Source organism: Phyllostomus discolor, chromosome 7 (genome assembly GCF_004126475.2).
Source record: "Phyllostomus discolor isolate MPI-MPIP mPhyDis1 chromosome 7, mPhyDis1.pri.v3, whole genome shotgun sequence".
Lineage (NCBI taxonomy): Eukaryota > Metazoa > Chordata > Mammalia > Chiroptera > Phyllostomidae > Phyllostomus > Phyllostomus discolor.
In genome coordinates, this window is record NC_040909.2 from 131,069,520 (window position 1) to 131,091,990 (window position 22,471).

The window sequence follows — 22,471 nt, forward strand, 5'->3', positions numbered from 1 at the left end:
GGATTACAAAATGGCGAAGAAAGGGAACTGCAGGGGGCGCTGTTTTAACTGTCGTACAGTTTGGTCTGAATCCCCTTCTACTTGTCCCGGCTGGCTCAGGTCCTTATCCCTTCCCCGTGTCCATCTCAGGGCCTAGCCTGTCATCAAGGTCACGTGAACAGGGCCCTGCCCATTGGTGGGATGCAAGCAAGGGGGAATTCTCAAAGCTTCTCTCTCTTTTGATTAAAACTGGGAGCATAGAGAATATGGTCAGTAATATTGTAATAACTGTGTACGGGGCCAGACAGGTACTAGAAGTATCAGGGGGATCACTGTGTAAAGTATATGATTGGCTAGTCACTATGCTGTGCACCTGAAACTAACACAGAATAATATTGAATATAAACTGTAATTAAAAAATAAATGAAAAAAAATAAAACAAAAAAACCTGGGCTGGGCTGGGTGTGCCTTTCGCTTGGAAGCTCCCCCTAATATCATTCATTCAGTAAGCCTTTGCCAAGAGCTTACCACGGGCAGGGCCCTGTGCTGGGCCCTAGAGACCACAGGCTCCATCGACGGCACCCCGAACACGAAGGCTCTTGTGACACATGCAGATGTGACGTCAACATAAAAAACATCCAAGCCTGCGGAGAATTTTTACTTAAGAGTTTATTTGAGGCAAACTGACTGTGTATGCTGGGGAGCAAGATCTCAAACGCTGTGGAGAATAACAGTGTTGCAGCTTCTTTGATGCATTCAAGATCAAGGAGGGACAGGAAGACAGGAGAGAGCAAGGTGGGGATTGGATTACAGGACAGTTAACAAAACTACGTGCTCTCTTGAGGGTCACTGCCTCCCGAGTGGGATATCACCTCTGGTATTTCTAAGGTGTGTTAACCTGAATGCACGAGAACAATGCACAGGGCTGGCTTAAAACCTTTCACTAAAGAAGTTATAGGCCTGGGGACGGGGGACACTACCCACCACAACCTGCCCTGTTAGGAATTTATGCTCAGATCACCCCATGAGGTGATTTTCCATAAACCCCTTTTCTCGCCCACAGTAAGACACGAGCCATCCTGACCCTAGACGCTTGTGGTCAAGGACTGGGACGTGGGAACCCACAACAGCAGGCAGCTGTCTGACAGCCAATCACAAAAGGTTGAGGAAATGGCTAAGACCCTCAAGGGGAGGGGCAGGCATCCGGAAAAGTCCTGGAGGAGAACACTGGGTTCCCGAGACCCGAATCAGCAACCTCTGGGGCGGGGGCAGCCTGAGGGCCGAACCTACCCCCACAAGCATGCTTGGCTTCTACACATAATTTTTGTAATGGTTGCCAACATTTTAAAGCTTTGATTTTCACCTTCCCTGACAAATGGGAAGTGCTCCATCACTGGCCCCATATGGAAGGGCAATAATGGGCAGGTGCCGAGTAGCGGCTACACAGGCAAATAGTCTCTACTTTGTCTCAGTCCCCACCCCTCCCCATTATGTGCCTCGTTTACAATTCCCGCCGGGTCCCCGAAGCATCTGGGTGTGCAACCCTTGTGGGTTAGCAGTTAGAGTCTCTACACCTGCATTTGTACACATTGGTGTTGGCCTATGCTTTGAAGGAAACATTCTTCCAAGGTCTAGGTCAGCTCACCAGGGCAAGAAAACAGCTTGTCCAGACAAGAACCGACGTATTGCCTGGGACTCTGGGTCTCCTGGGACCACACCCTGGTGGTCAGCCGCCGGGTAGCGCGTGAACTCAGTCAAAGAAGGGAAATTCTAATGTCATGTCTTGATTTTTATTAAATAGGAACAATGCAGAATTGTGCCTTCCAGCGCTTCCAGAATGTTGCTTTTTCTGGATGAACGGGGGCTATAGAATAGTAAGCACTTGGAATAGTGGGTCAGCCCTGAAGCAGCTGGAGACGGGAGAGGTGTGGGATGAGATTCCCGGTCACCAAACATTACACGAGTTCCCTGTGATGCCAGGCCTCCCCTTCTCATCGCTCCAGTGACAAGCATGTGTTGGTCCTCCCCTTTTCACGCTTGACGCAGTGACAGAGGACACAGATATCAGGGTTCTCTAGGTGGAGGACCTACTATTAAACTTAAAGTAGCTCAAAATATCATTTTCTGCTAAAGGAAGGGCCTGTGCTAACCATTGCTAACATGTGCTGTGTGGGGCCAGCCGCCAAGCTCTGTATCAAATGCGTTATCTCGTTTCTACAAGATCTTCAATAAGATAGGTGCCGTGATTATGGGAGTCCCGTTTTGGAGGAGAGCATCAGACAGCTCGTGTGACTTGTCTCATTTAGCAAGTGTTGATGACAGGACAGGCCCCCAAGCAAGCCGATTCCCCATGCCCTGCTCGTGGACAAGATTCTGATATAGCCAGAAAGTAACCAAGAACGTCTACCCACTGGCTTCGCTCCTTCACCCATGGGACGGCAAAACTGTGCTCATCCTCTCTGAAAGGATTAACTGAGTAATTACTATGGGCCAGGCTCGATCCCTGCCCTTGTGACGTTTATACTCTCACGGAGAAGGGGCAAGGGGGCTCCTTCTCTGACGGCGAGAAAGGGTCACTGTTAGCCCAGTTTAGCCAGGGACCCCCTGCATCCCACCCAGAGGACAAACGTTCATGACTCAGAGCAGCTTAATAAATGCTCTCCGTGACTGCTTCACGCTCTGCACTCGCATGACTCTGTAAGATGGCCCTGGGCCAGGGCCGTAAAGGAAGAGTCCATGGAAAAAATGGGGCTTTTGCTGGGTCCTGGAGGAAAGGCGGTAGATTCTTAGACAAATCAAGAAGAGGCAGTACGACTGGAGGAACCGCCTGAACAGAGGTGCTGAGGCAAGGCCTTGCGTGTTACTCAGAGTGACCACAAACAGACCTGTTTCTCTGAAGGGCAAGTTTGTGGGGAGCAGGGTGAGGCGGAGACCAGGTGCAGTCGGGCCTGGAATGCTGAGCACACGATGTGGGGCCTCAGTTTCAGCTTCGGAAGCCACTGAGGAATTTTCAATGAAGAGGAAAGGTCATCCAAGTGCAAGGTTAAATGGAGGCGAGGAGCTATTAGGAATCAATGGCAGGACGCTTGTAGCAGCTGCGTGTGGTGGGCAAAGGAGGAAGGAGAGCCAACAAGGGAAACAGCAGCACAAGCTGGAAATGGGGGAATCGTGTTGCTAGAACATAGAGCAATACCAGAGACTCTCCACCCAACTACTGGGCCTGGTGGCTTTCTGATGCGGGGCTGTTTGGGGACATTGAGCAGCAGCATCCCTAGCCTCTACCCTTGGGGTCCCAGCAGCAAGCCTCACCCCTTTAAAACAACTTCAAATGTCTCCCAACATTGGCCAGTGTCCCCCAGGGCCAAAATCACCTCTAGCTGCGAACCACTGATTGACAAGATTCAGAAGAGCAATCATTGTGCCCTGATCAATGTGGCTCAATGGGTTGGACATCGACCTGCAAAGCTGAAGGTAGCCAGCCAGTTTGATTCCCCATCAGGGCACATGCCTGGGTTGTGGGTTCGGTCAGCCTCAGGAGAGGCAACCGAGGTGGCCGATCGATGTTTCTCTTCCTCTCTTTCTCCCCCCTCCCCCTCTCTCTAATAAACAAACAAACAAAGAAATAACTTTTTTTAAAGAGCAATCATTTCCAAAGGGGATGGGAGACAACATTCTAAATAGATGCATTTTTTTATAAATGCACTCAGATTTTCTTCACTCCCTTCTCATTATCAGTTTCCCTGACAGCTGCAAAGTCAAGCAGGAAAACGGGAACTGGGAATGAGGCCATTGGCCTTGGTGATGGACGGTCACTAGGTACCTTCGAGAAACCTCCTTCTGCCATGAAATCCACTGAAAAGGAGTTACGGGTGAAACCGGCCATTGAAGCAGGAAGACAATCAAAGACGAGCTACTCTCAGGACGACAGAGGCCTTCACTGGGGATTCTGCAAGTCCGTAAAGGACACAGGCTCCTTTTCCCACTGGCTTCCACATGAAGGTTGCAATGGAAAAGCAAAAGTTTCTCCTTCCCAGTCATCTCCATCTCCAGCCCAACCGGGGCCCATCCTGGGGACAGAGCTACCCAAAAGGACTAGAGCAAAGACAGGCCAAGTGAGCAAAAGTGTGGGAACTTCTAAGATTGGCTTGGTTTGGGCATTGACAGAACAACTAACCGGGCCTTTGAAGAAATGAAACAAAGGAACCATCTGTCTTCTCTAGAAGCTACAGAGTAAGGTAGTTCACAGCGAAGGATTAAGGAAGAAAAGGAGGATGCCCAGCTGAGACTAAGGTCTACTGGACCTAGCCTAGCACCCTCTGCCAGGATCTGAGGTCTGGACATCAGTGGGTTAGAAAGCAACCAAGCACACACTCAATGCAACCCAGAAAGTGCAGGCTCTAGGGTTTTGTGTTTAAAAATCTACTGATGTTTTCCCTTCTCGGCTGCTTTAATTGATGCAGTATACTAGAAGCAAGCAAAGGGGAGGAGGCAGCACTCTAAATAGATGCATTTTTTAAAAGTGCACTCAGATTTTCTTAACTCACTTTTCCTTTATCATTCCTATGAATTAGTGATGCCGAATTTCCTTTTCTTCTCTGCATAAGAGCGTCCCTGGGTTCCTCGCACTGGGACACATGGTTGGCATTAAAATGCTTGTGCGAACTTCCCTTCCTTTAGTATTCCCTGGCTAGCTCGGTTTTTCATCTCACAGCCCTGCTTTCCAATGATCTTTCTGCTGCAGGAGATAGGTATTTATCATTCCTTGTCCTCGCCTGCCTCCCTCCTTCACCGGCCTCACGTGACTTGAAGGAGATTTCAGGTAACAGCCCAACCATCCTGAGGGGTGCTCTGCCTCCCCCCCAACTTGGAGCTAGCTTCTTGATCACTGGGGTCCAGTTTCTTCCCTATTAGTCACTGCTGTTATCTGCCCAAGACCAACTCCGTAGGAAACTTCCCAAGGGGTTGGGGAAGAGACAGTCAAAGAAGGGGCTGGGGGTGGGGACCGGTGTTGTGATAATACAAGTCACATATTCTGAATCTCGCCCGTGTCTCTGGAAAGAAAAGAGAAAGTTTGGTCAAATTGCTCATTCTTTCTGCATCGCTTTTTCCCCTAAGTATGAGAGGGACAGGACCGTCGTGGGAGAACATGGCGTGGTATGAACGAGTGCTTCTCGCTGGTGAGGCTATGGAGGCAACCCCCCAAGGGGCAGCCCTCTGGGCTGTTTACCTGGAGTCCCCACCCTGTGGCTGATACCACAGCTGCCCTGCCGAAGACCTGCCTCTTCTCAGAAACCGAGCAGCGCTGAAAACAAAGGAGCGTCAAAGCCTAGACCGGCAAACCAGGATTGTTCTGTCAACAGACACCTTCCACTGACTTCCAAAAAGAAGTAGAAGACCCAAGTGGTCCCTTAAAAAGTCTCCTGAAGAGATACATTCCAACAGCTGTCTCTGGGTCATCAGGATTAGAAACTCTTTGAGGTGTTGTTTTTGTTGTTGTTGTTGTTTTTTAATCCCTTATTCTTTTATTTCCAATTTCGCCTTTCCGGGAACCATGGATCACTTGGGTCATCTGATAATCACCTCAGCCACTCCTTAACTCAACACATGTCTATTTTAGGTCTACTTGGTTCTTAACATTTTCTTAAAAAAAAAAAAAAAAGATAGTTACGTCCCTTAACTTGGTCGAGATCTGACTTTCCATTTCCTCTGTCATGAAATGAGGTGGTCCCTACCTTGTCTGGGAACACGAAACACCCCGAACCGTTCCTTGAAAGTGACACCGCAGGGGGTGTCAACAGCCTGGTGGAGAAGAAGCCCGAGAGAGAGAGCCACATCCACCAGCAGCCCATCTCCTGGGGTTCGCACGTCCTACGCAAGGGCTGGCGTAATTCAGTGTTCAGACCTCAAGATGGGGCATATCTGCCATCTTTAGCAATGTTCAGAAACTACGCTGTGAAGTCAAGCTAGACCAACCTTGGTGGTTGTCCTTGGGTTGGCTGGTTGGTTGGGGGGGGAGGGTGTTTTTGCTTTTGTTTCTTTCCCCTGTGGAAAGCAGTCTCTTCAGCCTCCAGCAGAGCAATGCCAAAAGTGCCAGATTCCTGGGAAATCGCCCTAAGAGGGCTCTTCCAGGAAGGACCCCCTGTTGCCAAATTTCCTGAGGAGCTGTCTAGGTGATCAGACACTGTCAAGCACCCTCCTCATCCCACAACAACCCACCTGAAGTATTCGCACCTCCTAAACATGCTTTGTAAATTCCTTCCACGTTTCCTTGGAATGGCATTGCCCAATCTTTTAAGTATAAAAACTTTTTTTAAAAAATTAAAATCCTTCATGCTGTTTTCAGTGAAATCTCAAATGTGCCACCCCCATCCACTATCCAAACGTCTAGCTATCACTCACCAGGCCCATGTTTTTAAAAAAATGAGTAATAAGCAAAACCAAATACCCCTCACTTTCCATGGAGCCTCCTCCCCTTCCACAATACGCCCAGTGTCCTGCTTTAAAATTTGGTAGTTAGAAGAGGATGGCTTTCTAAGGCTGTAGGCAAAAGCTTGCTTTGCTGCATCCCAGTTCTGCTGGTATTATTTTCCTGCACGTGTACTTGTTCATTACTTCACGTTTGCCGTAAATATCAGCGGTTCTCCATAGGGTGATGTCCATTGTTTCAGTAAGTAGGGATGGGTTTATTTTCACCACCGCTCATGTGGCTGAATGACTGCCTCTGAACCATTTTTCCCTCCAGGAATTCCTCTTCCTGACTCCCCTTTGCAGTCGACTTGAAGGAACCCTGGAGAGATGGCTGGAAACTGATTTTTAAAGAGCTTTGGGATACTTAACGTCCACTCTAACTCTTGAGCTCCAGCGCCGGATGCCCCTGCCCCCCACCCTGCCCCCTGCCCTGCCAGCCGGGCGTGGTAATCTCAGTGGCCAGTAGAGGGCACACTTACTTTACTTTCGCAAACCCCAGCGAGTGCAGCCCAAGCGCTGGGGGCGAGAGAGGCAGGCTTTGCAGCAAAACCGTGAACTGGGATCGGTCGCTCCGGGCGTTTGCGGCAAAGGCCTGGAGGCTGGAGCAATTTGCAATCCTTAAAGCTGAATTGTGCTGGGCGCTTGAGTTGGAGGAAGTTACTACTCATTTAACAATAGGACGCTGAGCTGCAAACTCAACGGCTAATAATTTACCTTGGACACTAGCACATTACATAACGCACCCCCGCCCCGAGGTTTTTTGTTTGTTTGTTTGTTTGTTTCTCTTCTTTCTTTTGGGGATACGGGGCAGCGGGGGTAAGAAGTGGAAAAAGTTTACTTACAATGCTTTCGGGTGAAGGTGCAGGCATGGGAAAATGCCCTTCGTTTTTAATGCCCTAGAATAATGCAAAGTCGCAAATCCTGAGAGAAGAATATGCGTTAAATATTAAGTATAGGCTCATTCAGGCAGAGAATAAATCATATGTCGTGTTGGGCAACATTCTGGGTTGAAGTGCACGTGAAATGTAAATAGCTTGTACTCTGAGGATACAGAGAAACTTTCACTATGGCGTTCAGAACAAAAATTTGGGGTCAGTGAACTAGGAAATTAGTGCCTGAAACTCGGCCAATTTTTTTTTTTTTATCAAGAACACCACCCCCAAAGGCACAGAAGTAATACTTGTATCCTCTCCTTTGATCCGAATCCGGGCATTTTTTTTTTTTCATGCCTGATCATGGTTCCACTAGTAAAGGGAAAAAAAAGACTAGCAAAGAAGTTCAAGGTCCGGTTTGTCCAAGGAGGAAGGAGTTAACGGTTTTCTTCACCGGGGTCTCTGCTGGGACCCCGGACAGGAACCCCAAGCTCGCTTCATCTCCCCCTCCTGGGGAGTCCCGTCCCGCGGTTCTCTCCACTCCTCTCCAATATTCTCCCATCCAAAGCCTTTGATTTTCCTGAAACCTGGGAGCCCCAGGCTGGTGTAAACCCGAGCTACTGGCGCAAATTGGATTTTTCTGAAAACTGGCCGCGGCACTGGAAGTCCCAGAGGCGCAGGGATTCGATGGGACGTCGTAGCGGGGGAAGGGGGGGGGGGTACACACCAGCAGAGAGCGGGAGGAGGGAACCCCGCAGCGCGCATCTACAACTCCTATGCATCACCCTTATTCCAGCGCCGAACGCGCAGAAAGATCTCATAGATTAACGCGTACTAGGTAGGTCTGCTAGGGAGGGGCGCGGAGGGGGGGTCTGCTGCCTTGGCAGCAAATCGGGGGAGTCATTCTGGCGGAAGGTGCCCAATCGAGATAACTAGACACACACAAAGCATAACCCCCCCCCCCCCACCAGTGCAATGGGTGTTTATTCATAATGCGCTCTCCAAGTATACGTGGCAGTGCTTGGCGGAGTTCTTTTAATAATTTCAGGCATCCTTTCTCAGCTCTAATCACTTATCCCCATCCACGCTTACACCCCCTCCCTCACACTCAGCGCACAACCATAAATAATACCCTTTCTTTCCGCCTTTCTTCATAGCATGTATTCCAAACGCTGCCCTTTCCCCAGCCTTAGCAAAGCGCCCGCAGCCGCCCGGGACGTGAGCGGCGTGGCCGCGAGTACACAGTGTATTCTCAGTGCAGGGAGCTCAGCTGTTCCGCCTGCGACGATTTAAACACGCAGGACCAGGGAGCGGCCTGTCACACCGAGTGGCGCGCCAGCACGGCAGAGAGAAAGGCACCGGGCTGGAGCCGGCGCAAAATGGTAGGCGAGCGCAGTGTAATTAACCCGACTAGGCTGTGACCTGGCTAGTTACATCCGACCAGCTCCGAGCCCAAGAGTACCAGGCGCAGAGGCTGAGTCTCCTCCCCCGCCCCTCCTTCGGCCCAGGCGCCCCTCCCGGTTTCCCAAAGGTTGGGGCGGGGGGCTGTAAAAAGATCCTCTCTCGCGATCCCGCCCACCGGTCCTTTATAGGCGAGGGTCTGCGAGCCGCAGGACCCCCCAGCTGCGCTTCTCGCGGCGGCGGCTGCTGCGGCTACCATCGCCTTTCACGCGTCGCGCCTGCCGCCTTCCTACCCTCCCACCCGCCCCCCCATCCCCGCCTCGCGAAGGGCAGGGCTAGTCCGAGGCTTGGCGGGAAAAGGACCGGCAGAAGGAACCGATATAAGCAGGGCTTATCTGACTTGCTGTAGTAATACCAACGAGAGGCAGAGGGAGCGAGCGGGCGGACCCGCCGGGGTGAGCCGAGCGAGCCGGGCGAGTCTGGTCGCGCTTGGAGCGCCCGGGGCTGGGAGATCGGAGTGAAAGGGGGGCTCCTCCGCCTCCGGCCCAGCCACCTCCTCTCGGCCCTTCCAGCCGACCCCTGCCGGCGATCCGCAACCCTCGCCCCATCCAGGAAACTTTGCCCCTTGCAGCGGGCGGGCACTTTCTCCCTGGAACTTATACAACAGCCGAGAGGGACGCGCTCTGCGGACGCGGAGAGGCTCTTGTGCCTATTTGCGGAGCCCCTTCTCCCCGCCGCGGACGACGACCCGCTCCCCTGAAAGGCGCCCGTGGCCGCCTTTGGACGCTGGATTTCCTTCGGAGAGTGGGAAACCCGGTAAGCACCCAGATCCATGTGTCTTTTACTTATTTATTTCCCTGCCGCTTTATGGACGCGATGAGTCCCATACCCGGATTTGGGGTGTCTTTTCTCCCAATCCTGTACTGTTGACACTTAGCAGAGTAGTTGGGGTAGTTCGGGGTGGGGTACAGTGCCTGATCAAGATGGGAGCGTGGAATGCAAGAGAAAACGGGAATGCGTATTTCAAACAAGCCTTTGGAGATTTTTGCCGATGGATATTGACGCCGAGTCCGGCCGGTTGGACATGCCTGCTTTTATTGCATTAATTGCTTTGAGGCTTTTTCCGGGGGAGGGGGGTGGGAGGGAGGGAGGGGTCGCTATGCTTCGTGCTGGGCAGAAAGACCTTTGCATCTTGAGCTCCTAGGAGGAAGGACTGCGTATCCTTCGGTGTGATCTGGAGAACTCGCGCAGCCTCCGACTTCTCCCTAGTCTCCGAAAGGACATTTAAATTTCAGCTTTTTTGACCGCATTCCTGACAGCCCGAGAGACTGCGGCGCGGCGCACCCGCCGGTTCCTCTGGCGTTTCCAATCCGTCCCCTGCTTCTTTTCAGAAGTTGGTATTTGGCTTCTAAAAAGAAGAGTATAATTAAAAGACCTTGGTGTACCGAGGTGTTAGGACTTGGTATTGCAGAGGGGCAGGGAGGCGGAGAGGGAAGGCTGGAGCAGGGATGTGTCCGAACCTCCTGGATTCCTTGATTTAGGAAAAAAACTAAGGCAAATCTCCGCGCTCAGCCTTGGCTCCCGCGCCGCCTCGGTGTCCCCGCGCCCCTTAGATGTGGAGGGAACCTCCGGGAGCCGGGCTCCGGGCTTTTTCAGAACAGCTGCTATCCTACGCGGGTGAAGGGAAGGGCGCCCCCGCTCCGGGCGCGGAATCGCAGCTGGGGCTCTGGCGCAGTTGCGTAGCCGTATTGGGTGTTGAAGGGAGGTGCCCCTATTATTCTCCAATACCCCCCCTTTTATTTGGGGAGGGGGGTGTTAAGGGCCGGGGCTGAACTCGCCGCCCCAGCCGGCGAGGAAAAAGAAGAAAAGCCGGCAAAGACGAGAGGGGGCGCCGTAAGGGTGGGGATGGAGAAGGACGCTGGGAGGGGCGGTGGCGCCCGCGGGGAAAGGAGCGCGGAGAGGGTGCGAGCGAGAAGGGGCGCAGCCGCTCCCGCCGCAGCGCCTCTCCCGGCCTCTTTTCGAGGCCAAAGCGGATTTCGATTGCTCTGCGGCGGCTGCTGCTGCTGCGGCGGCGCCGAGTCCTAGGCTTTGCGCTCTGGGCTCCTGGGGGACCGAAGTCCCGCTGGCGCTCCGCGGCTGGCTCACCAAGTATGTGTCCGAGATAGGAGGTCCCAATAAGGGGGTTAAGGGGTGTCCTTTGGGCACCCGCCCTTCTCGCCACTGGCCCATTTTGGGGATACCGCTGGAAGGGGAGTGGTTCGTGCTTGTGGCGCGCGCTGCGCAGGGTTGAGGCGCACCACCACCTAGACCCCCCTTAACTTAGTAATTGCCCCCTTTGTGTGCCCCCTTCAGCAGGCTGCCGCGATGCCCCTCAACGTCAGCTTCGCCAGCAGGAACTACGACCTCGACTACGACTCGATGCAGCCCTACTTTTTCTGCGACGAGGAAGAGAACTTCTACCACCAACAGCAGCAGAGCGAGCTGCAGCCCCCCGCGCCCAGTGAAGATATCTGGAAGAAGTTCGAGCTGCTGCCCACCCCGCCCCTGTCGCCCAGCCGCCGCTCCGGGCTCTGCTCGCCCTCCTACGTTGCGTTCGCATCCTTCTCCCCGAGGGATGTGGATGACGGCGGCGGTGGCAGCTTTTCCACCGCAGACCAGCTGGAGATGGTCACCGAGCTGCTGGGAGGAGACATGGTGAACCAGAGCTTCATCTGCGACCCGGACGACGAGACGTTCATCAAAAACATCATCATCCAGGACTGTATGTGGAGCGGCTTCTCGGCCGCCGCCAAGCTCGTCTCCGAGAAGCTGGCCTCCTACCAGGCGGCGCGGAAGGACGGCGGCAGCCGGAGCCCCGCCCGAGGGCACGGCGCCTGCTCCACCTCCAGCCTGTACCTGCAGGACCTGAGCGCCGCAGCCTCCGAATGCATCGACCCCTCCGTGGTCTTCCCCTACCCCCTCAACGACAGCAGCTCGCCCAAGCCCTGCGCCTCCCCTGACTCCACCGCCTTCTCTCCGTCCTCGGACTCGCTGCTCTCCTCTGCTTCCTCCTCCCCACGGGCCACCCCCGAGCCCCTGGCCCACCACGAAGACACACCACCCACCACCAGCAGCGACTCTGGTAAGCTGGACCCCTGACAAAGGGGGACGGGCGGGCTGGCTGTCTTTTTTTCTTTCTTACTCTCATTGGCCGCTGATTCTGCTGGCCACTTCATTTGACACCGTCTTTTCTCTTTACTTGTGTTTGGGGAAGAAATCGCTGATCTGGAGCGATCTGCAAACTCCAGCGCCCCAGAAGCGCTGGGCTTGACTCTTCCCTCCCACCCCTTCCCCTTAGGACCGCCCTAGTAGCCAGCGCCTTCCTTACCTTCCCACCCCTTAGGAATTTCCTTTGGATTTTAAATCTTCCTGATTTATCTTGCAACTTAATCCATTCCCTCTTACCTTTCTGAAGCATTTTAATTGCTCTACGGGGAAGGGAGTAGGGCGGGTGAGATTAAGGGAGGATGGATCTCTTTGAGAGAAGGAAGTACCTCCCTCTTCCTTTTTGAGAAGTGTTGGAATGGGACCCACTGCGGGTCTGCCACACGGAAGGGGGGCTGTGGACAGGGGCAGGGCAGGGAAGCCTCCAGCCCGGAGGCTGCAAACAAGTGCAAGTGCCTGAGCGAGGGAGCTGGGAGGTTAGGCTCTCTTCACCCTCTCTCAAAAACTTACAAGCAAATTCTTTCCAAAATTGGACTTTTCTTCCTTCCCCCACCTCCTAGGACTTTGGCAAAGCTGCAAGATGTTTTTCTTTCCCCCCCTGCACTTCCAGTAAAGTAGGGAGTTGCTAAAGTCTTACCAAGAAACTTGCAGCTATCCTTTGCAACATCTGAAGGGTTCTTGGTAAAGTCCCTTAAAAATAGGAGGTGCTTGGGAATGGGATGTGCTTTGGGTGTGTCCAAAGCCTCATTAAGTCTTAGGTAAGAACTGGCATCGATATTGTATCCTGGTAAATTGTAATTTTCTGGCCTGTGCCATAAATCCAGCTGTCCTTCTGCCTTCGTGGGGGGAAGAGCCAGAGTGATTGGTTAATTTTGTGCCAGGGTCCTTCCTCCTATAATAATGTCTTATATTTTATAGAGCATTAGTTTAATGTAGTCATTGATAAGTTAAGGAAATGTTGCTAACCGGGTGATTTCTATTTCCTTTCTTAAAGAGGAAGAACAGGAAGACGAGGAAATTGATGTTGTCTCTGTGGAAAAGAGGCAGCCCCCTGCCAAAAGGTCAGAATCGGGGTCACCCTCCACCGGAAGTCACAGCAAACCTCCTCACAGCCCACTGGTCCTTAAGAGATGCCACGTGTCTACCCATCAGCACAATTACGCGGCACCCCCATCCACGAGGAAGGACTACCCTCCCGCCAAGAGGGCCAAGTTGGACAGTGGCAGAGTCCTGAAACAGATCAGCAACAACCGCAAATGCTCCAGCCCCAGGTCCTCGGACACGGAGGAGAACGACAAGAGGCGGACACACAACGTCCTGGAGCGCCAGAGGAGGAACGAGCTGAAACGCAGCTTTTTCGCCCTGCGCGACCAGATCCCGGAGTTGGAAAACAACGAAAAAGCCCCCAAGGTAGTCATCCTTAAAAAAGCCACCGCCTACATCCTGGCCATCCAAGCAGAGGAGCAAAAGCTCATTTCGGAAAAGGACGTATTTCGGAAACGACGGGAACAGTTGAAACACAAACTCGAACAGCTACGGAACTCTTGTGCATAAAGGTTGACCTATTGGAGGGAGGAACTAGAATCGCTTATGACTTCTCAGTTGTTGCTAAGAGAAAGTGAGGAAAAAGGTTCCTTCTGACAAAAAGGCAGAATTTATTATGTCTGAACTTTTTTTTTTTATTCCACATGCATGGTATAGTGCAACCGCACAACCGTGGCTGGGTCTTAGGACTGAAAGGCGTGGCCATAATGTAAACTGCCTCAAATGGAACATTGGGCATAAAAGAACCTTTTTTATGCTTGCCATCTTTTCTTTCCCCCCTGCCCTTTAACAAATTTGTATTTAAGAATTGTTTTTTAAAAAGAAATGTTAAAATTTCCTTTGTAAATATGTCCCTCAAATGTAAATAACTTTAATAAAACGTTTATAAGTAGTTATACAAGATTACAAACTTGTATGTGTATTATAAACCATAATTTTTTATTTAAATACATTTTCCTTTTTAAAATTGATTTTTTTTATTGTTTTTAGAAAAAAATAAAATATCTGGCAAATATATAATGGAGCCAAATCTTAAGTTTGTGAGTGTTTTGTTTCTTCCTTTGTTTCATTCTCTTTTTCATCAATGACAAATTAACAGAATTTGGCCCTTGAAGGAGGGAGTTACAAAGATGGGAAAAGAAGTTATTTACTAGAGGACAAGGGCTTTGTTAAAATGGGTCTGGGGGCCTTAAGGCCTTTAACGTATCAGGGTTATAAGATGCTTCCTGGAGGTCAGTGATAAAAGGCCAGCAGGGCCAGAGTTGATACTTGAAAGAATGGAAGAGCAGTGAGCTGGCAGCTGGGTGAGGCAGACAGAGGCACAGGGGGTGCTAGAGATTACAGATAGCAGTTAAGCATACAAGGGGTGTGGGTGGGTTGAGGTCTGGGGGGTGGGGAGGAGAATGAAGAAGAAACCCTCTATCTTTTGTTAACCCGTGTCATTCCCCGACTCCATGCACACCCAGGCCTCTGCCCAGTGAAAGAGTAGATGGGGGAAGAAGAGTAGAAACCGCAGTTCGCTGCTTGCCCAATCCTACCAGCTGCCAGACCCTCTGCACCGGTTATCTCGTAAGCCCCAGAGAAGCTCTGGGAGGCAGGCTGCTACCCTTAATTTTACAAGCAAGGCAATAACAGAAGTTCAGAGGGGTGATGTGCCTTCTCTGAGGCTGCACCGATGATAAAAAGGATCCAAGCATCCAAGTCCCACCTTTGCTGAAAAACACTCAACTCTTCACTCCTGTCTTGGCTTATCCGAAAACGTGGGGATCAAGAAGGCTTTGGGTTGAGGGCCCAGAGGACTGCTGTGTCCTAACCATACCCTACTACCTGGGAGCCAGGCATCCCTCTAAGTATTTTCCTTAGCCAACACCACAGCAACCCCGTGAAGGAGGAGGTGCTGTTGATTTCCTCACAATAGAAAGGGAAACTGAGGCACAGAAAGTCTCATCCATGTGGCCAAGCTCCACCGACAACGAAGAGTAGAGCTGGGATTCAAACCCAGGCGACCCGCTCTTAAACTGCTCCACCACTTCGCAAAGAGGCCAGACGGAATTGATGCTCCACTCGTGTGAACAGGAGCCTCCCATCTCGTGGGTTCCGTGTCTTTCATTTCAACAGGCAGGCCCTGTCGGACGTCAGGTCCCCATTGTTTGTGTTACTCTGTAGGTCATTGCTTAGTTTTTCCTTTCACGTTGAGACGTCCAGAACTCGTATTGCCTCCTACCTTAGCCACTCATTGAGATTCGCCAGTTGCTCTGGGGAAGCAGCCAGTTTAGAACTGCTACTGTTCAGGTCATAAAATAAAGTATAATTACTCTTTGTCGTGTGAGTCATTATTTTGAAAACAACAGACTCCCAACCTCTTTCACACATGGACAATTATGACACATGCTCATCCCTGGAACATGAAAAGGCATTTTTGAGTGTAGATATTATTCATTAGGAGCCTTTGAAAACCTACAGCCTGAGCCAGAAGCTTGAACATGGACCACATAGGGAAAAGGAAGCTACTCTCGCTCTTCTAATTATCTCATTGTCTCAGCCTCACAGGAGATCTTCAGATTTCTGTCCTCTACGGGATTTTAATCCACCACCGCCCATAAATCAATAGGTAATTACCGTCTTTGGCTCTGGCCCCTACAATAATTTAATCAAGCCCTTTATGTCTTTTTCTTGATCTTTTATGTTGGGTTCTAAGTGCTTCAAGTTGTCCCACCCTGTACCCTAAAGTCAAAGGCAGGTGGAATCCACAGAAGCTGTGTGGTTCGCAGTGTCACGGTATGGCAGGGGCCGTCTCAAATAGTTCGCTCTTTGCCCTTTTGTGGCTGGGCAGCAGCCCTGCAGTGACTCACTTGGAAAGCCAAGAAGGTGTTAGTTGGAATCACTAAATCCGGGCAAGCCCACAAAACACCAGAGTGTTCCTCACTAGGAAAACAACTCCCCATTCCAGAGGTTCAGGAAACAACTTCAGGGATGCAGAGCCTGGCCGTGGGGTTGCAAGGGGCACCATTCCAAAAACCCCTTTGGCTCTCATCTTGGGTTTAGGTAGCCAAGGAACAGTCTTCCCATAAAGTCAGGCTGATCTTGACCCCGACCCAAACGGGCCCCCAGAGCCAATCTAGAGAGTCCCCAGAGTCTATGCCATTGTGTAATCTATTTTGTAGACTTAAAAAACGAAAAACAAGAATTGGAGAGGGAGGGGGAGGAGCATGCAATTCAGCTGGACTACACCAGAAGGAATAAGCTGATAGTGAGTGTGGCTTTTACCTAGGGGTCTGCAGGGATTACGGGCCCCTCCTACAGGATTCCTGGGGTGGGGGTTTTTAGGGATGGAATGTGTAAAGAGGAAGGAAATGTTATTCCATGCTTCCATTTGGAAGCAAAATAGGAAACCCAGATTATAAAACTTATCAAATGTTTAAATGAACAGAATGTTCACAATCCCAGGCTAACGCTTGGGTTCCTCACAGCTGGGATGTGTATGTAGAGTTCTCAGCTGGTCTTGAAGACAAACTCTGGCGCAAAAGCTCGGGAAAGAGGACGAAAACAATGTGTTCGGGGGTTTTCTGGGGTTGGTTTGCAATACCCTATGATTGGCTCCGTCGATAATAATTTTGTAGTAGGCATGCTAAGGCCTGAAATATTCTTCCCTATAACAATAAATAACAATAAATAACACTTGGGCTAGAAAATGCTGACGGGTGTCCCCCAACGCTACAAAGGCACTGGTAGTTTTACAAAAGGCTCCTCCTTCGAGGTTACAGACCACAACAGGCCTATTTCAGAGGAGGGCAGAAACAAGCTAACAGGATGAGAACAGGGAGCCATTTAGAAAAAAACAGAGTAAAACAAAAAAGACTCTACCACCCACCATGAAAGCTGAGGCAATAATCTTTCTCTCTTCTAGACCCTCCTGGGGAGAATTCAGACTAGCTCCAAATTTAGAAGAAATATCCAAGAATGTTTGCTTTGCCAACCTGGTCTGAAGTGACTCTCAATGACTGAGTTGATTTCACATTTTGTTTTTAATTTTCTCTCTTTCCCTATCAGCCTACGCTAATCTTTTTAGGAAGACACAGTTAAAGAGAACAAGTGTTAATGGGATGTAGATCTTACCAGGTTAAAAGGAATGTTCTTTGTTTCTAAATAATGCCTGGGAGCTCAGCCACAACCCCCAGCACTTTCTACCCATTGTCACCCTGTCAGCCCATCAGGAGATAAAACACTCCCGTGCAGTCAGGGGTCTCTAGGGGTAGGGAAGGGGACAGCTTGGGGAGAGACAATTAGCCTTTATTACACACCTACTGTCTGCCTTACCCTCACAACAGCCCAGCAGGAGAGTAATTGTGGAAAAGGACAATAATGAAGTTCAGACAAATTCAATAGCTCTCCCAAAGTCACCCAAGGACCAACAATAAAAACTACAGTAATAGTAGACAATGTTTACTATGGGCTAAACACTTTACATGCATTATCTTATTTTGTCCTCAAAGCAACTCTTAGGAGGTCAATTATATTTCTAATCCCATTGTCCACATAAAGAGTTTGAAACTTGGAGAGATTAAGTAATTTGCCTGCATTTACAGAGCTAACGAAATGGTGAAGGAATTATCCATTTGTTCATAAATATTTATTGAGCACCTACTATGTGGCCACTCTGTTCTGGGAAGAGATATTAAGATAAAGGCAACAGATAAGGTCCTAGACCTGTGGACCACTGAGGAACAGAGAAAATCAGCAGTTGGACTCTAAGTTATTTTACACTTTTGAGTGTTTACTATGTAGCAGGAGAGAGTTGAGGTTCTGAGGGCTGCTGAAGACCCCCAACCCCAATTTCCCCCCAGGGAAAATGAACCGGGATTGGAGCCTGGGAAATGCTGGAAGAGGAACGAAGGAAAAAACAGTGTCAGTGGGATGGAGACAAGCTAGGAGAAAGTGGCCTAACCAAAGGAAGGAAGTCCCATCCGAGGTGTCAAAAGCAGCAAGAGGCGCAACAGGAAGTGCGGGGAATGGTGCATGGGACTAAGCAACACGGCAACGTCTTCCCGGCTACGCTTCCTCCCCAGCGGGACAGCAGCCCCGTCAACCCGGGAGGGTCCCTCTCCATTCGCTTCATTCAATCTTGTACTTGAAACAGCTGCCTAAACATTCCCCCAGCCCCCTGCCTTCCTGCAATACCTTTACCAGAAGTTCCCACAGAGCAATTCCTGGATCTCCAGCACCAATGTCACCTGTGAATTTGTTACAATGACAAACACATGCAGCAGTCTGAAGGTTTCCATTGCCACAGTTTCAGTGACCTGTGGTCAACTGTGACCCCAAAATACGAAACGAAAAAAAAAAAGAAATAAATAATTGATAAGTTTTACGTTGCTCACTCACCATTCCGAGCAGCGTGATAAAATCTCACTGTCCTAACAGGGACATGAGTCATCCCTTCTTCCAGCAGATCCACGCTGCAATCCCCACCCATTAGTCACTTAGCCGGCTAGGTTATCAGATTGGCTGTCATGGTATCACAGTGCTTGTGTTCAAAACACCATCATTTGACTTAATAAAGGGCCCAAACGTCATGAGTAGTGATGCCGGGAATTTGGTTACACCAAAGAGACGCTGGCAATTGCTTCCTCTAAGAGAAAAGGTGAAAGTTGGGTGTTATCTGTGGTTTCAGGCACCCACCGGAGGCCTCAGAACACACCCTCGGCAGACAAGGGGTGGCTACCACTGCCCCTCTGAATCAGAATCTCAGGAGCTGGGCCCTGACAGCTTGAAAAAACTCCAGCACCACTGCTCTCCCCATCACTGCCACCCAGGGATCTGTCTGAACCACAGAGGGGAGCATGCCTTCCCCCTGCTTAAAACCTTCCATCAGGGTCCTGCAGCCCTGCAGGTGAAGCCCAAAGACATCCTACACCTTCAAGGTCCCCCCACATACTGACACCCAGGTCTTTTTGCTCCAACTTCTCTGGTGACATTGAAAAAGTATTTACACAAACAGTTAACTAAACTGAAGGACCTAAAGCAGTGGGGTGAGGAAAAGCAAGTCGAATGGGGTCATCGGACAGCCTAGGACCTCAGGGAAGGTGTCCGACCCAGACACGGAGAATGGGCAGGAGTCAGTCAAACCGAAGGGCCTGAGACCTGGTGTGGGAGACAGAAAGACTGGCTCGGGGAAGCCAGAGCAAAACAGAGGAGAAGGAGCAGGAAGGAAAAGAGAAGAACACCCTCAGGGTGGGCCCCAAGCCAGACCACCGAGGGGCCTCAAGAAAGGGGTCGGGCCCTGGCTCGGTAGCTCGGTTGGTTAGAGCATCATCCCCATGTGCCAAGGTTGTGGGTTCAACCCCCAGTCACAGCACATAGCAGAAGAAGCAACCAGTGAGTGCATAAATAAGTGGAACAACAAAACGATCTCTCTTTCTCTCTCTCTTTTCCTCTCTAAAATCAATTAATAAATTTTAAAAAGTTATTTTAAAGACAATAAATGGTTGGGACCCATTAAAGACAGGCTCTGCAGTGGGAAAGCTTACATCATTCCTACCGGGTTTGTCCGAACCCACTGATCACAGTGGCACCAACCCGTAGCCTTGGGTTGTGGCCAAGGCAAAAGTCACAGTACGGAGATTAGGATGCCCAGTGCTCTCTGCACGGCCATTGTCTGTCCCCACTGCATTCCATACCTTTGTCAGCTACATGGATCGGTAAGGTCAGACCAAGTAATTGTAAATATTACCTTCTTTCCAACTGAGAGATCATGGGAATAATAAAACTAAGCATAACAACACTGATATTTATCAAGTATTTTCTACGGGCCTTGTACTGTGCGAAGTACTTCACATGCATTTTCCCCTTGAATCTTCTGACAACCAGCTGAATAGGTAACCATGATTCTGACCATTTTACAGATGAGACAAGGGACTCAGAAAAACATTAAGTAAATCGCCCAGGGTTGCTCCATGAAGATGTGGAAGAGAGGGAATCCAAGCCAAGCCCAGTTCCTTACCTGCCCTATCAGACCGCTATGATCTTTTAGAATGTTCTGAAGCCTCAAAAACCATGATTTGTACCAGTCTGACATTTTAAAAATATTTACTGAATAAATCTGACAGGTCATCTTGTACAAATTTAAGATATACCGTGGGCTACTCTGATACCAACATTTTTTTCAATGTATCGTTGTTCAGTGACATTGTCCTGCCTTTTTTCCCCATCGCTCACCCCTACCCTGCTGCCCCCATACTGACATTCTCAAGGCTGTTTCAGCTGCTTTGAACTTGGAACAAACTGAGCTCTGTGACATGGGAAGGCCCCAGGTAAAGCCCTACAGACACATTCCGGGAGCCTGGGGGCCTCCCCGAGGCCTGTGGCAACCCAGCGCCAAGAATGCAGCCAGAGGCTCTGTGCCCTGGCCCCTGACGGACACCTGAGTTCCCAAGGACAGACAGGCTTCCGAATCTGGGTTCACCAGACCCCCCATCTCTTCCTAACAACCTGGGCTGTCATTTCCCTCATCTCACAAATCTCCTGCCCAGGCATCGAGGCGGCTGCCTTTTCCACAATAAACTTGAAAAATCGCCATAAAATACCTCCAGCAGGCCTCTTTCACCAGCTGTTTTTAGAAACTCGTGTCCGACCTGAGGAAATCAGTCACTTGTGACTGTCAGGGTGGGAGGTTCAAACGTGAGTGAGTGGGAGAGCAGGGCAGTGGGAGCCACCAGGGATTAGAGAACATTCTGGATGGAGAGGCCCCTCGCATCATGAGGGGCTCATTTTGCAAATGAACATGCTGAGGTCCAGGCAGAGGAAAGGCTGTGGACATAGCATACAGACATTCAGGAGCAGGTTGGGATTGTCATTCGAGGCTTTAGGCCCACTTTTAGGGAGCCCCGAGGGCTTTGGGGCTGCAGGCTTCCTTTCCTTCTCGCTGGCTAAGGTACCCCCACCTCCTTTTGGAACTTCCCGTTAGCCCCTCTGGGCAGTCTTGCTGATTTCTCTCCCAGGACTTAGAGACTTAATTGGAGTGACAGAAGGATAGAACATTCGAGGTGCATGCACGTTCTTTCTCGTCACCATCCCCGGTGAGACTGAGTTGTCAGCTCTCCAGACAGTTGGGGTGACCTGTGCCAGGCCTGTCTCAGCCCTGGCTGCCCAGACCTTCGTCGGTTCTGGGAACTCTCCAGTGTCCTAGAAAATGCAGTGTAGGGTTCAATTAGCCAGTGGGTGTTTCTATTTCTTGCAGCTAAAAAGCCCTGAATGACTGACTGAGCATTCTTCGAGTCTGTGCCACAATATCACACTGCCTTGTTCTGGGGGCGAGACAACCACCACCTTCCCCCCCAGACGGCAAAGAGACAGAAACTAGAAGCCATCACAAGTCCTAGAAATACTATCAAGTCCTAGGCCGTAACATCTGAGTCGCATTTCACGGTCTCGGAGGCTGCCTATTTTGTTCTTTGATTATCTACCTTTAGGGATAATTTGTATGGAGCTTCAGGCCCGCCAACCAACCTGAGAGTCGATGTCTGGATGCTGCTGTGTCTCCACTCTCAGCGTCTAGTGAAACTTCCTCCTATCAGACCCAAATAAACTTGACACAGTTTACACGTAAGTCTTAGCTTTAAAAAAGAACAAATGAAAACTCCATTTGAGAAATCATTATTTTGTGGCAGGTGTTGTTACGAGAGTATCACACGTACCATTTAACCACCTCAGCGATTCTATGTATGGGGCATGCACTATTATTAGCTCCGTGACAGTAAGTTAAAAAGCGGCCTTCAGAGATGGAGGTGTGGACAATGACATGTCAAGGTCCCATAGCTACTAGCTGGTGGGCCTCAGGTATAACCCAGTTTGTTTTGCTCTAAAACGCTGCGCTGGATTCATCTGGAGACACACCCTGTCCAAGGGGTTCTCAGTCAGAGACCCTGCCCCCTGAGATCGCAGAGGCAAGGATCAGAATCTTTTGACAAGTTGTTGTTTGAGAATATTTAATGAAGAATTGTATACTGGAAATGTAGAAAATGAGCCAAGACACCTCAGGAAGTCAAGGGTGCTGCTGGATTTCTGTGAATGACTGGGTCTGGGTGTCCTCAGGCCCACTGGGGTGTTCGACCACCCTGTTTCAGGTGGGGACCCTTAGCCTCAGGGAGAGCGAGACCTCAGAGCAAATGAATGGTGGTGTCAGAACTGCAGCCCTGCGAGAAATGCTGGAGGCACCCAGCCTCTCCCCATAGGACTTTTCTGAGTGGCCACACCCTTCCAGCCTTTCAAAACTGCGATCAATACTCGCTTGTACTGGGGTGTCTTTCCCCATGAATGGCAGTCAGTTCTGCAGCTCCGAAATCTTCTATTACTCACCTCGCACCGCTCTTCATTAATCATTCTCTGATTATAAGCTGTCTGTGCTTTTCCAGGGCCGTGTGTGTGTGTGTGTGTGTGTGTTCAGGAAGTCCTTCTTTGCGAGGTTCCATGATAACTGAAACTAGACCTTGGTTAGCCAGAGTATG

At 50.4% G+C, this 22,471-nt stretch overlaps 1 protein-coding gene across 3 annotated transcripts; it reads left to right on the top strand.

The window, feature by feature from the left end:
* Positions 1-9,181: 9,181 nt before the first annotated feature.
* On the top strand, positions 9,182-13,779 carry MYC (MYC proto-oncogene, bHLH transcription factor). 3 transcript variants are annotated; one of them, XM_028533929.2, is made up of 3 exons: positions 9,182-9,536; positions 11,073-11,841; positions 12,919-13,779. In XM_028533929.2, exons 2-3 carry the CDS (start codon positions 11,085-11,087, stop codon positions 13,476-13,478), a joined length of 1,317 nt encoding a protein of 438 aa, XP_028389730.1. In that variant the 5' UTR covers positions 9,182-9,536; positions 11,073-11,084; the 3' UTR covers positions 13,479-13,779. The 3 variants fall into 3 exon arrangements, with proteins under 3 accessions (XP_028389730.1, XP_028389731.1, XP_035887313.1); XM_028533930.2 differs by having other exon boundaries at positions 11,076-11,841; XM_036031420.1 differs by lacking the exon at positions 9,182-9,536 and adding an exon at positions 10,733-10,868.
* The last annotated feature ends 8,692 nt before the right edge of the window (positions 13,780-22,471 follow it).

Bases quoted from the DNA above. Each gene is read 5' to 3' on its own strand.
- MYC (XM_028533929.2), top strand. From the start codon at position 11,085: ATGCCCCTCAACGTCAGCTTCGCCAGCAGGAACTACGACCTCGACTAC. The intron at 11,842-12,918 runs GTAAGCTGGACC...CCTTTCTTAAAG, and splicing joins CACCACCAGCAGCGACTCTG to AGGAAGAACAGGAAGACGAG.